The following is a 13,253-nucleotide window of genomic DNA, read 5'->3' on the forward strand; positions in this document are numbered from 1 at the left end:
TTGTCTTCCCCAGCGCTCTGCACACGCTAATGAGTCCTCCCAGCGCCTCTCAGCTAGATAAGGGCTCCCTGTGCCTATCTGGCTGATAAAAACGAGTTCTGCTGCTTGCCTTAAATCTGCTCCTCTCTCCCCCGCAAAGATGCTGGAGTCCGGGGCACCCACCCCTCTGCGCTGCCTCCCTCTGTCCTGACACGGGGTGAGGGGGCTCTGGGGCCACAAAAGGGCATCTTGCCCCCAAAGATGCTCAAAAATATCCCTGCCTGCGAAGCTCTGGAGCTGAAACAACTGGAGAAGAGGGCAGGGGGCCGTCCCCACGCCACGGGGCTGCAGTGGGGTGGGAGCAGGCGTCCGGCAGCAGGTTTGCAGTGGGCTGGGGAGCCCTGCTGCCCCCCAGCCCTGTGCTGCGGACCCCCAAGGCTGCAGACTGACTTCAGTCATTATTTTATATTTTTTTTCAGCAGTGCCAGGTCCCTTGGTGCTCGTGTCAGAGCGGGCAGGTGCTCCATACCTGCGGAAAGCCGGGCTGGCTGCGGGTTTGTGCCGTAGCGCTCGGCGCCTTTTGAAGCTATATTTAGTTGGTGACATCTGTGGGCGGCGAGTGGAAGATTTTTCAGGGCTGGTTTGGAAGCGCTCTTTCTTCCTACGCCGGTAGGGAAGTTTTAAAAGCCTCGTGGCAGGCTTTGCGCCGCGGAGCCGGGATTTTCATTGAGGTGCACGTGGAATAAGTGAGGCGCACGTGGGATCGCCGCTGCTGGGTGGCGGGGGCAGTGCCAGCGGGTTGTGCTGCTCCTGGGGGAAAGGGAAAGGATTTGGGGACCCAGCTGGGAGCTCAGGCTCTCCCTGGGGTGAAATCACCATGTGGGAGCCTTATGAAAGGGGGCTGGGGAGTGGGAGCATGGATGGCTCTGTACTTCGATGCCTGACTCGGCCTTAGTGACACTTCAAAGCCTCCAGCGCGGAGCAAGGCAGGGCCAGCGGGATGAATCACACGTTTCGAGGCAAGGAAGGGGACCGGTTTTGATCATCTAGGCAAAGTTGACCTGGCTTATGCAGCAGATCAAAGCCAGCTTTGAATGGAGCTGGGTAGGCTATCCGGGGTGGGTCCCGGGGTGTCCCCGGATAGCCCCAGCAATTCCTCGGGGCTCTTTTCCTCACCTTCCCCTCTATGCCCTGCTCTGGAGCGCTTTTGTTTCGAACAAAGCCGGCGGAGTTGGTGCTGCAGGGCTGCTGGCGCTGTGCAGAAACGCTCCCTGCTGCCAGTGGGATGGCCCCGGGCTGAGCAGTGGCACTGCCAACAGCGGGTGCCTGGCACCTTGCTCAGGCTGCCCCTCGAAGCCCCTCAGCCCTGCTGCTGCTCAGAGACCTTCAGCCAAAAGCAGGAGGCAGGAGAGGAGTTTTTTTCCTGGTTTTGGGAAGGTGGTGTGTGAACAGGGGCTGGGACAGGGCACAGAGGGGCTGGTGCTGAGCTCCCTCACCCGTCCCGCCAGGGCCCAGGGGAGGCACCGTGCCTGGAACAAAACTTGGGTGAAAAGCTGCGCAGGCTGAGCCTCACTCTGAGCCTCCTTCCAGCCTTTTTGGGACCGGTGCCGCCGCCTGACCTCGTGCCGTTCTGGCAGGGTCAGTTCCGACAGCAGTTTCCACGCCAGGCTTTTAGCCTACGAACCTCAAAGCACCCCAGAGGTGCTCGGCTACCTAATTGCTCCTGGCTGCGGCAGGGTTGAGGCGCTTCTCAGATCCGGCTCCTTCTCCGGCCGTTCCCTCTCGTGAACTCGCTGCCCCGTGCTGGGACGCACCGGAGATCAAAGCAGGGCACGAGGCGAGCGGCATCCGCGTGCTGCGGGCTGGGCCACGTGGCTGCAGGCACGGGGAAGGCCGATGGTGCTGGGGAGACGCCTCGCCTGGTCAAGGGCATGTTTGTTTGGCTGCGCCCAGCAGCACATCGGGCTCTGCGTGGAGCAGCCTCAACTCCTCGCCACCTCTCTTCCCTGCCTGGCAGGGCCGAGCTGAGCACGGGGTGCCCAGGGCCTCACTCAAGGCCCCGTCTGCTCGGGGAATCGGCCACCTGGGTGAAGCAGGAGGGGCAGCTTAGGCTGACGGGCTCGCCCCGAACCTCTGTAGCAAGGTTGTGTGCTGGGCGCCTTCCCTTCATCCTGACGGGCCCTTCTGAAGCTCTCCTTGCTGTTCGCCTTTCTGTTCGGAGCCCTCCTGTGCTGAAGGGGGAGGTGGCTCGCTTTCCCCCTGCCTGCTTCCACAGCCCTCAGCTGGGTGTTAACACTTCTCTCTTCTCCTCCTTTTGCAGAGCAAACGACTCCTGCAAAAGTGGTGAGGGCTGCCAACCCCAGGCAGCGGAAGGGAAGCAAGGTAAGTGTGTGCCTGCTGCCTCCAGCTCCTGCTGCGGGTGTCGGTGCTGTGTGAGCACCTCGGGGGGCTGGCAAGGAGACCCCTTTCAGATGTGGAGGGTTTGATGTGCTAACCTGGCCGTTAACATGCAGGAGAACATCCTCACTCCACCTCTTAAGCATTTTAGCATCTTGCACAACATGGACTGGTTCCTTCCCACCTGGGCTGGGGGAGAGCTGTTCGTGTCCCCTCTTGAAGGGAGCACTCAGAGCGTGGTGCTGGTTGTGGGAAGGCTGTGTCTGCAGGCCTGCTTTCATCCCTCTCCAGTCTGTTCTTTACTGGTACACAGAGAGCTAGGGAAATTGAGCAACAAAGCAACTGCTCTGGAAGAAGCAGGGCGATCTGTTCCAGAGGCTCGACGTGTGGTGGAGGAACAGTTGCTCCTTGAGAGCATTGCGTGCAGCTGGGGCACAGCTAGGGAACCTGCCTCCCGGGGAGACAAGTGTGGCACCTGGATGGAGAGCCGTGGTCTTACGGGCAATTTGGTGACTCCAAATGAAATTAGAAATAATAGGCCCCTCAAGGGCGAGGAGGAGTTTCTGTGCCCAGATCATTGTGAATTCAGTGCCCAGCTGTGATTCATTGCATACCCCGGCAGCTGTTCTTAGGCCCTGTCCTTGTGCAGCTCTTTATCTCCATCCTGCTTCCAGCAGCATGTTTCTTCCGAAAACTGGGGGGGGTGGAAATGGTGATGGTGGCCTGGTCGTTCTGCTGCCAGATCCCTTTGCTTTGCTGTTGCCAACACGTGGTTGCAGCTGGGTGCTTAAATGAAGCTAAGCCTGGCTGTAACCTGCCACCAGGTGGAGACAGCTGCTTTGGTGGGATGCCAGGGCTTTAGGTGGATTAAGGATGCTGAAAGTTGTGTGCTTTCCCTGTCCGAGGGACAAGGACTACGATGAGTTACCTTGGGCAGCTTGGTGCCTTAAGCTCTTGCTGAGGCAAAAAGCTTGGTGGGAGCTGGAAGCTCACAGGGCTGGTGGCAGCCCCACAGCAATCCGTGATGGGCATAACCTTACCTGCAGCTATCGGGGATTAATTTGGGTGTTACATGGGTGGAGAGAGAGGTTTGTGCAGTTTGGGTGTGATGCCCAAACCTCCTGGGGACAGCTGTTTGCGGGACACCGGTGGGTGATGGCAGTGGCAGCGTGTCTGGGAGGGTTTCTGGCTGCTGATCCAGGGAATGGCACCTGCAGGTTGTGTACTAACGAGACCTTTCTCTTTGGCTACAAGGTTGGTGACTTTGGTGATGCTACAAATTGGCCTACGCCTGGAGAAATAGCCCACAAGAGCGTCCAGGTGAGAACACACAACCCTCAGCTGGTGTCTGACCGAGCTCCAGTATTTCGCTCCCCTTGTAGCGTGCCCGGTGAGGCTGTGTGCTTGGCAGGCGCCTCTGCACGCTGATCCTCCAACACAGCAACACCAGGGGCTTGCTCAGCTGAGCAGGATCAGGCCCTTACAGACCTCCCTGTCCCTCTGTGGCACTGGGAACTCTGCTGAGCCGGGCTGCTCGGGGTGCTTAGTGCCAGCGCGGAGGCATCCAGGAATAGCTGGGTGCAGGGGATTGCCTTTTAGGGCTGCCCGGCGCATCGGGCTCCTTCCCTGGGCGCTATTCTGGGAGCACGGAGCCCGGTCTAAAGCCCTGGGCTTGGCAGAGCAGGTAGGGCAGCTCCCAGACCCGATCTCCTTGGGGCTGCTCAGTGCAAAAGGGGGCCTGGGCAGTAGCTGCGACTTGCAGTGGGGAAACTGGAAAGAGCTGTGAGAAAGGGCTTGGGGCACGGGGAGAGGGGGAGCTTTCCTACTGCAGACACGGGTGGTGTTGAAACCTTTCTATTTTGGGATGCTGCTTCGCCAGCTCCTGGTCGTGTGTCAGGGCACGAGGGTCACTCACCCTCTTGCCCCTGTCACTGTCTGGTCCCTTCTAGGAACCACCCGTCTGGGAGCACCAGGCCTCCCTGGCAGCCCTTCTCTGTAACATCTGTGCCTGGGACTTGTGCCTCTGCTTGGGCACTTCCCAGCATCCGTGGGGCACCTTGCTGTGCTCAGACACGAGCCCTTCCCCAGGAACAGGATAGCTCTGGGGAGCATGAATCTGGGGTGCCCCTAGCCTAGGGGAAGGTCCTCCTGTTCCTGCTCTGACCGGGATTGCTGGGCTCTGCCTCCAGCTTCTCGCACCCCTCACATTTTTCCTGTATTGATATCTCAGCAGCCACACAAAGCTCCTTCCCTCCGGAAACTGCCTGTCAAGAAAGACATGAAAGAACAGGAGAAAGGAGATGGGAGCGATGGCAAAGAGAGCCTGAAAACCAAATCGGATGAGTCTGGGGAGGAGAAGAATGGTGACGACGACAACCAGAAGTCGGCCCAGAAGAAGAAAGGTAACGCAGGACGATGCAGACTCCTGGCACAGACCAGCCCTGGGCTTAGCCTGCCTCCCCCTCTGCAGCCCAAAGCCAGCTGGAAGTGTCTGCTGCTTACCCTGTGGGCTCAGGGTTATGGTCTCAGTGCAGGGATAGCTGTGGTGGGAAGGTGTTTGCAGGTTTTAGCAGAGCCAAGTGCTGTTTTGGTGACTGGAGAGGCTCAGGCAGGTGCTGAGGGCTCGGATGGCTGCGTGGGGTGGCGATGAGTACAGGTCTGGGGTGGTCTGGCCTGTTCAGCACCCTGTTGCAGGGGAGCAGGGCCCAGTAGGTACATCTGTGTCTATTTGGGGAGCAGGGCAGCAGTGTCTGCCTTCTCGTGTGTGTTCCACGGTGGCACAGAAAAGCCTCTGGCTTTGGGTTGCATCACCTGTGGTTGACACTTGGGCTTGGTTTAGCCTGAGCCTCCTCGAGTGGAAAGGAGGGGAGGAAGGACAAGTGCTACAAAGCCACAGCGGAGTCTTGTACCGTGCTGCTCCAAGCCTGAGAGCCCCAGCTGGAGCCTTTCAGCATCCTCGTGGTGCCCCATGTACAGTTTTGGTGACAGCAAGGCCCTGAGGGATGTCCAAGAAAAGGTTTGGCCTTGCTGCTCCCCGCACTGTGTGTGTGGAGGAAAGGGTCTGTGGGGTAGAAGCGTCCGCTTTCTGAACCTGTGTCACACCCAAATTCTGTCCTTTTGCAGGCAACAAACACAAGTGGGTCCCTTTGCAGATCGACATGAAGTCAGAGGTGCCTCGGGACAAAACGGCCTCGCGGAACAACCGGCAGAACGAGCAGCACAGGCACCCCTCCAACAACCGCGGCGAACTGAAAGGTGGGCGCTCGGGCTCGGACCCCACTCTCCTTCCCCGGCCACGGGGAGGGACCCAAACTTTTTTGTGCATCCAAAGAGCTCCGAGAGCAGCTGGCTTGATCCGGGGAGCTGCCTTCCCCTGTAACACCCCTCCTGCCTCTCTGTTCCCCATCTGCTGCAGGCTGGCACCCGGACAACAAGCACGAGCGCAGCTGGCAGGACCACGACGAGACCTCCAGCGTGAAGAGCGAGGGGGGAGCCGTGCGAGGAGCCTTCCGCGGCCGAGGCAGGGGCCGTGGCAGGGGCCGGGGCCGCGGCAGAGGAGGTACTTGCTGTTTGTGCTGCCTTGTGGCAGAGAGAGAGAGCAGGACACGTGCCGAAGCGTGCAGGGCTGTGCGTGTGAGCCGGGCTCTGAAGCAGGCTGGGAGGGCAGGGCGCTGCGGGGCTGAGGCAGGTCATCCCCGCTGGGCAGCGAGCTGCTGTTCCCTGGCCAAGGAGGGCTCTAGATGTGAGATCCCCCGCGAGGAGCTCCGTGCTGCTGCGGAGGCGGCATCCTGCTGAGCTGATTTTACTAACAGCAAATTATTCCTGTTAGTATTTTAATAAAGGCAAACGTCTTTCCATTACTGGGGCCAAGCTCCTCCACCTGTTTTCTGCCCTGTGCAGCGGTTAAAGCATGCTGGTGCTCTGCACGGGCTTTGTCACGTTGAGAGCCGAGCAGGAGGCGCTGCTTTTATGGGGAAGAGCGTCTGCAGCAGCGTTTGGTAGGGCTGTGCCTGTGCAAACCCTGACAGAGCTTCAGCGCAGAGCCTTGCCGTGTTATCTAGGCTAGCCAGGTGCCCTTGGATGAGAGGGTAAATGGCCTCCCTGCATTATGGTGAGGCTGTGCGGGGATCCCTTCTGCAGCAAAGGCTGAGGGATGGGGCAGCAGTGCCCTGTTCTGTGCTGTCACAGGGACCCAGGGATGGTGCTGAGGGAGCTGTTGGTGCAGGAGCCTGGCCCCACGTAGCAGCTGGCAGATCCTGGGCCCTGTGCTGACCGGGGGGCTTCCCTCGTTGCTGTTTTGCAGCGCACTTCGACTACCAGTATGGGTACCGGAAATTTGAGGGCTCGGACGGCTCCCGCACCCAGAAGTACGCAAGCAACATCACTTACTACTTCGACAACATCAGCAGCACCGAGCTCTACAGCGTGGACCAGGAACTGCTCAAGGACTACATCAAGCGCCAGATGTAAGCGCCGCCTCTCCTCGTGGGGACGTTGTTTGGGGGGGGGTTTGTTCACTGCCCTCCCTCGAGGCTGTGGCTGATCCCTGGGGCAGGGTTGGGGCCGAGGGGTGTTTGCTTTCTGCCATGGGCTGTCTCTGTTCAGCCTCGAGCAGGTGTGGGAGGGGATGTTCCCATGGGGGTGGCCTGAGGAAGGTAGCTGGAGTGCCTCTCACTGATGCATTGTCCGTGCAGAGAATATTACTTCAGCGTGGACAACCTGGAGCGAGATTTCTTCCTGCGCCGCAAGATGGACTCGGACGGCTTCCTGCCCATCACCCTGATTGCCAGCTTCCACCGGGTGCAGGCGCTCACCACTGACATCAGCCTCATCATCAAGGTGAGGGCAAGGACAGCTGAATTTCTGCCTTCTTTGGCTTCTTACTGTCCCTGTCTGAGAACTGTTTTCCAGCAGGGTCGTGGGTGAGATGCAAGTGGCACCTTCCCTTGTCCTTCACCTGCTCCCTACTCCTCCCGGACCACCTAGGGAGGAAAGGCTGGGGCTGAGCCTCTCCGGGCCAAAGCAGGGCCTTGAGTTAACTCGGTATCACTTCCTTGCAGGCCCTGAAGGACAGCAAGGTGGTGGAAATCGTGGACCAGAAGATCAGAAGAAAAGAGCAGCCAGAAAAATGGGCTCTGCCTGGCCCTCCCATGGCAGACTACACACAGACGGACTTCTCGCAGTTCATCAACTGCCCTGAGTTTGTGCCCCGGCAAAGCTTCCAGAAGGAGACAGGTGAGAGTAGGGGGAAGTGTGGGACCAGCATTGGTGACACGGACAATGGGAGAGACTGAGCCACGAGTGTTCCCCGAGGCAGGGCTCTGCTGTTTGGTTTCAGGGTCTGGGCTTGAGAGGCCAAGCAGGGGATCTGCTTGGTGGTGTTGTAAGAGTTTGTTTTGGCAGGAGATCTGTTAGATCTGGTCTCACTGGCTCCAGGCTGTCACAGGAAGGTTTCCCTGGGAGCAACAAAGTCACCACCTGTTTAGGGCTCTCTGCATTTCTGGGAAACCCACGCCCGCAGAGTTCTGTGGTCACCACCAGCATCACAGCCTTAACCAGAGTTTGTTTTTCTGCACTCTGGGGCAATGCGCTGGTAAGCAGGGCTGATCCTGCCTTGGCTGCTGGATGTTGACGTGTCCCACAAGCTGTGCTGTCAAAATAACCCCATCTAGGTCGGGTGCTTTAAGTATACAGCTCCCCAGGCTCTCTGCCTCCTCCTAAAACATCTCGTGGCTCTTCTCAACTCCAGAATCTGCTCCTGGCTCCCCGCGTCCTGCCAGCCCGGTGCCCACCAAGACGGAGGAGGTTAGTAACCTGAAGACGATGCCCAAGGGCCTGTCCGCCAGCCTGCCCGACCTGGATTCAGAGACGTGGATCGAAGTGAAGAAGAGGCCTCGGCCCTCTCCTGCCAGGCCCAAGGTGTGTAGCGGCTGTTGGGGTGGGGGCTGCCGGTTGTCTGAGTGACTTTAGCTGCAGGCAAGCAGCAGTTTTCACACAGCATGACGTCTGTTGGTCATGGGAACGATGTCCTGGTCTCTCCAGTCCCCACTCACTGCATCCCCATTGCCTCCCCCACCTACAGAAACCAGAGGAGTCGAAAACCCCGCAGCAGCAGAAGCAAAAGGACCAAGATGAACCCGAGGAGTTGGATTTCCTCTTCGACGAGGAGATGGAGCAGATGGACGGCCGCAAGAACACGTTCACCGACTGGTCAGACGAGGATTCGGATTATGAAATCGACGATCGGGATGTGAACAAGATCCTCATCGTGACGCAGACGCCTCCTTACCTGCGCCGGCATCCTGGCGGGGACCGGACTGGCAACCATACATCCAGGGCTAAAATGAGCTCAGAGCTGGCCAAGGTGATCAACGACGGGCTGTACTACTACGAGCAAGACCTGTGGACGGAGCAGTTTGAGCCAGAGTACTCGCAGATCAAGGTGAGGGCGGCTTATCCGGGGAATGGAGCTCGTGGCTCCTCGCAGGGAGCCTTGTGTGCAGCGCCTTGGCCTCGGTGGCAGCTCGGGGTGATAGAGCAGGTCCCAGCCCGAGCGTAGGGTAGAGCTCAGCTGGGATTAATCCTCTCACAGAGCTCAGGATTCCTGGCTCCCAGTGTCATGCTCTGCTATGCGGAGGATAAATACAGCTCAGCAAAGTGCTGTAAGGCTGCAGCCAGTTAGACGAGGTGCTGGTAACGAGGTGACCTGGAAAATGTGCAGTCTGCCAGGGTCAGGGCTGTTGGAGACCAGCAGCTAGCGTGCGGGCAGTGCCAGCCTGCTGGAGGGAGCTGGCTGTCTGTAGTGCCCAGCACTTGATGACACAGTCCCTTGAGACCTCGCTGACTGGGGATGTGTTCATTGACGACTGGGCCACGCTTGGCTCCTCGTCTTCCCCGGTTTTCTGCCAGTTTCCATAGACTTGGGCTTTTTATAGAAAGCCCATCTGCTTCTCTGAAATACTCGAGTCCCAAGTTGGTGGCACTCGCAGTCAGGGTCTTGCCTAGCCTGCAGGGACCGTGGTTATTTGGCCACGAGGTGGAATGGCCTGTGGGAGCTTCCAGCTGGGCTCCGTGTCTCCGTGTTGGTCCCTGGCACACTGCTGAAGCCGTGCTGCTCCTGGGGGTGGCTGACGCTGCGGGTACAAGGGGAACAAGTGACCGGGGCTGCTGTGAGGGTGCTTCAGAGAAACGGGAGCCTGGGCCTAATGGGAGAAGCAAGCAGCTCGGATATGGTCCGTGCAGGGCCCTGTTGTGTGTCCACTGTTTCCTCTTAACCTCTGAGCAACGTGGCACCCTCCTGGGCACCCGGGCCCTGTTGCTGCGTTTTGTGCTCTGTGTTGCGGCTGTTGCACAAGCAGAGCGGTGGTCAGGATGAGCTGTTGAGATGAGGGGAGAAGAGGGCAGTTGGTTGCTTCATCGTCTTCCTCTTCCAATGCAGCAAGAGGTGGAGAACTTCAAGAAGGTGAACATGATCAGCAGGGAGCAGTTCGACACCCTGACCCCAGAGCCCCCCGTGGATCCAAACCAGGAGGTCCCTCCTGGCCCCCCCAGGTTCCAGCAAGGTAAGAGACAGCGGGACAAGAACAAGTAGGGCTGAATTTGTCTCCTCCTTCCTTCAACAGCAGCTGGGGGGAGGAAGGAAGCAAGCAGGGCCACAGGGTACTTCTGGGCGAGGGAACCATCCTTCCCAGAGCAGTCCCAGCTGAACATTTTGGAGTTCCAAAAGCAGGAGCGTCCCCACTGCGTGAGGAAACTTGGGCACGCCTCCGTGTAACACCAGGGATGTGACTTCCCTCTTGGACCCTCCCATCGCACTTCCCTCGCTGGGTTACCCGATCTGCTGGGCCTTGCTTGCCCCTGCATGGGGCCCGGTGCCCAGGCGGAGCTGCTGGCCTGCCCTTCTCCTAGAAAATACCTTGGAGGGGCCCTGAAAGCTCAGGTTTTGGGCTGTCTGGCCAGGCTGGTCACAGACTGGGTGTCAAGTTGCTTGTCTCAGGAGGGTTGGGATGTGCCCATGAGTTCCTGTCCCCCCCCAAAACACCCGTTCCTTGGCTGTGGTGGTGCTCTTGTGCTCAGAGCTCCGTCTGACACGGCTGGGGGTTTATCCCTGCAGTACCCACAGACGCGTTGGCTAACAAGTTGTTTGGAGTCCCCGAACCTTCCACCATCGCCCGGTCTTTGCCTACGACCGTACCAGAATCACCCAACTACCGCAACGCCAGGACCCCCCGGACCCCTCGCACGCCGCAGCTGAAGGACCCGACCCAGACCCCCCGGTTCTACCCGGTGGTGAAGGAGGGCAGGACAATAGATGCCAAGGTGGGACCAGGGCTGGGAGGCTGGGGCTGGGAGGTTGGGGCTCTCAGGTGGGGCCTGGAGAGGCAGGGGACGCGTTCCTGATGCCCTTTGTCTTGCAGACCCCACGGAAGAGGAAGACGAGGCACAGCTCAAACCCTCCGATGGAGTGCCACGTGGGCTGGGTGATGGACTCGCGGGAGCACAGGCCCCGAACCGCCTCTATCAGGTACTGGAGATAGGTTCCTCCACAACCCCGTGGCTCCTGAAACAAGAAAGGGAGGGAGCAGAGGAGATCTGGTTTAGCAGAGGAGATCTGTTAGTCTGCAGACGGGGGTTGGACCTGTTGTGTTCTTCCTGGAGGGAGCTGAGGGAAGTCTGAGGCTCTGCAATAACAGTAAGAAACTCGTTTGGGAACACTGGTTCCAGTCCTAATAGGATCCCCATTAGCTCAGGTCCCAAACCCAGAGCAGAAGCAGTCACAGGGAGCTGGTGGGAACAACAAAGGAGTGCAGCGGGGTGGAGCAGGATCCTGCTGTGCTGCTGGCTGGGTGCAAGGAAAGGGCTTGACCGGGGTCTTTTATGCACAGCTCCAGCCCCTCAGAGGGCACCCCAGCTGTCGGAAGCTACGGCTGCACCCCGCAGTCCCTGCCCAAGTTCCAACACCCTTCCCACGAGCTGCTCAAGGAGAACGGCTTCACGCAACACGTCTACCACAAGTACCGTCGGCGCTGCCTTAACGGTAGGTGTGGGATGCCGGCACCACTGGGTTTGGGGCCGGGTGCCTTTGATTTGCTGCGCTGGGGCGCAGGGTTTGGCAGCAGAGTTTGCACACAGAGGTAAATGGGGTCCTACAGGACAGCCCTGCTGGTAGCTCGTGTTTCCTCATTGCCTAGAAAAGCGAGCTGTGGCTCGGGGTGTCCAACAACGGGCTGGGTGTAGTTCCAGAGCCCTCCTGTGTGCGAGCCCCCGTGCACTGATCAGTTTTCTCATGAGTCCCTCTCCCCGAAACAGAGCGGAAACGACTGGGCATTGGTCAGTCCCAGGAGATGAACACGCTCTTCCGATTCTGGTCCTTCTTCCTACGAGATCACTTCAACAAGAAAATGTACGAGGAGTTCAAGCAGCTGGCTGTGGAGGATGGAAAGGAGGGATACAGGTAGGAGAGGAGGGACAGAGTGGCCTTTCTTGGGAGGGGAGTGAGGGAAAAGAGGTGTGGTTTGTTTTTTTGTGATACACAGCAGGACCCAGGTGTTCTGTGCACCAGTGTCTGAGCACCGCATGTTCTCCCGTTCCCAGGTACGGTCTGGAGTGCCTTTTCAGATACTACAGCTATGGGTTGGAGAAGAAATTCCGGCCAGACATATTTAAGGACTTTCAAGAAGAGACCATCAAGGATTACGAAGCTGGTAAGTGCCTCCTTTGGCTTCTGCTGTGCCTAGCAGAGATGTAGCCTGGATGTGTGGCTGCCCCGTGCCTCCTTTTCTGCCTTTATGGCAGCCACGGAGTGCTGGGTGATGTGTGAAGTGATGGGCTGTCCCTCAGCATTGCTGGTGGTGAGAAATGCTCCTGCGCAGAGCTCTGAGATGGAATGGGGGGTGCTCAGTGGCCTGAAGGCTCTTGGGGGTATGTATGGAGGTAGATAATGGAAAGCTGTGGCTTTCCCACAGCTCACCACGATCACCTACCCAGTCCCAGAGCCTGGGGACACCCCTGTCGAGAGGGCTCCCAGTGCCTGTGTAGGTTGCTTTGCTCCAGGTTCTCTGCATTGCCTTGGTTGTGCCAGCCAGTGGGACAGGAGGGCCTGTGGGGCGAGCAGTAAGCCTTGAGGAGAGAGCTCTGACTCCTGGCTTGATTTTTCTTCCCCCTTCAGGTCAGCTCTACGGGCTGGAAAAGTTCTGGGCCTTCCTAAAATATTCCAAAGCCAAAAACCTGGACATCAACAGCAAACTGCAAGAATACCTCAGCAAGTTCAAGCGCCTCGAGGACTTCCGAGTGGACGTGAGTAGAAGCAGTGCCCGCACCGCGCTGAAAACCCCCACGAACACCCCGCAGCCTCTGCGAGGACAGAGGGCTTCAGGGGCCCGGTCCCCAGCAGTGCTGGCCAGGGGGTGGGTGACACCTAGTGTCGTGCCCCATCACTGCAGCTGGGCCAGGAACCAGCAGCCTCAGCTGAATCCTGTCATTCCTCAGCAGCTTCATCGCTGAGACAGCGATGTTCAGCCCTGCTTAGCCCCTGGGATTTCTTTTTTTCAAGCAGCCCTGCGTGGTTTCCTTTCCCCAGGGCCTTTCCATGTGCCATGGCGGGGCAGTGAGTGAGGCTGGGCATGGCAGGGTTGTGCTGACGTTTCTGATCAGGTGCTGAGGCTCGCACAGCATCCATGGAGCACAGGGACATGAGCAGACAAGGGTGAAGGTTAGGAGAGGTGACAGATGGGGGCAGAAAACCATTCAGTGAGGGAAGGAGGATGCCTGTTGGTTGGGATGGAGCAGCAGAGCAGCATGTGCTGCCCGTGCTGACACACTGGGTCTCTTCCTGCTGCTCCTTGGGTCTTTCGGATGCTGCCTGAGCCATCGGTCAG

General features: G+C 58.8%; 1 protein-coding gene across 5 annotated transcripts in view; it reads left to right on the plus strand.

Moving 5' to 3' along the window:
- LARP1 (La ribonucleoprotein 1, translational regulator) overlaps positions 1–13,253 on the plus strand; it is a 44,005-nt gene that overhangs the window by 24,523 nt on the left and 6,229 nt on the right. For 4 of the 5 annotated variants that reach the window (XM_084535989.1, XM_084535993.1, XM_084535992.1 and 1 more), the window contains 17 exons: positions 2,300–2,361; positions 3,631–3,696; positions 4,607–4,778; positions 5,500–5,631; positions 5,792–5,935; positions 6,680–6,842; positions 7,071–7,215; positions 7,437–7,611; positions 8,126–8,295; positions 8,459–8,818; positions 9,815–9,938; positions 10,490–10,695; positions 10,794–10,900; positions 11,262–11,413; positions 11,686–11,830; positions 11,971–12,080; positions 12,545–12,672. In XM_084535989.1, coding sequence (XP_084392115.1) covers positions 2,300–2,361; positions 3,631–3,696; positions 4,607–4,778; positions 5,500–5,631; positions 5,792–5,935; positions 6,680–6,842; positions 7,071–7,215; positions 7,437–7,611; positions 8,126–8,295; positions 8,459–8,818; positions 9,815–9,938; positions 10,490–10,695; positions 10,794–10,900; positions 11,262–11,413; positions 11,686–11,830; positions 11,971–12,080; positions 12,545–12,672 — 2,561 coding nt within the window. The remainder of the gene's footprint in view (positions 1–2,299; positions 2,362–3,630; positions 3,697–4,606; positions 4,779–5,499; positions 5,632–5,791; positions 5,936–6,679; positions 6,843–7,070; positions 7,216–7,436; positions 7,612–8,125; positions 8,296–8,458; positions 8,819–9,814; positions 9,939–10,489; positions 10,696–10,793; positions 10,901–11,261; positions 11,414–11,685; positions 11,831–11,970; positions 12,081–12,544; positions 12,673–13,253) is intronic. The other variant, XM_084535990.1, reaches the window with a different exon arrangement.

The sequence above is a fragment of the Aythya ferina genome (assembly GCF_964211825.1).
Source record: "Aythya ferina genome assembly, chromosome: 14".
In the NCBI taxonomy this organism is placed as follows: Eukaryota; Metazoa; Chordata; class Aves; order Anseriformes; family Anatidae; genus Aythya; species Aythya ferina.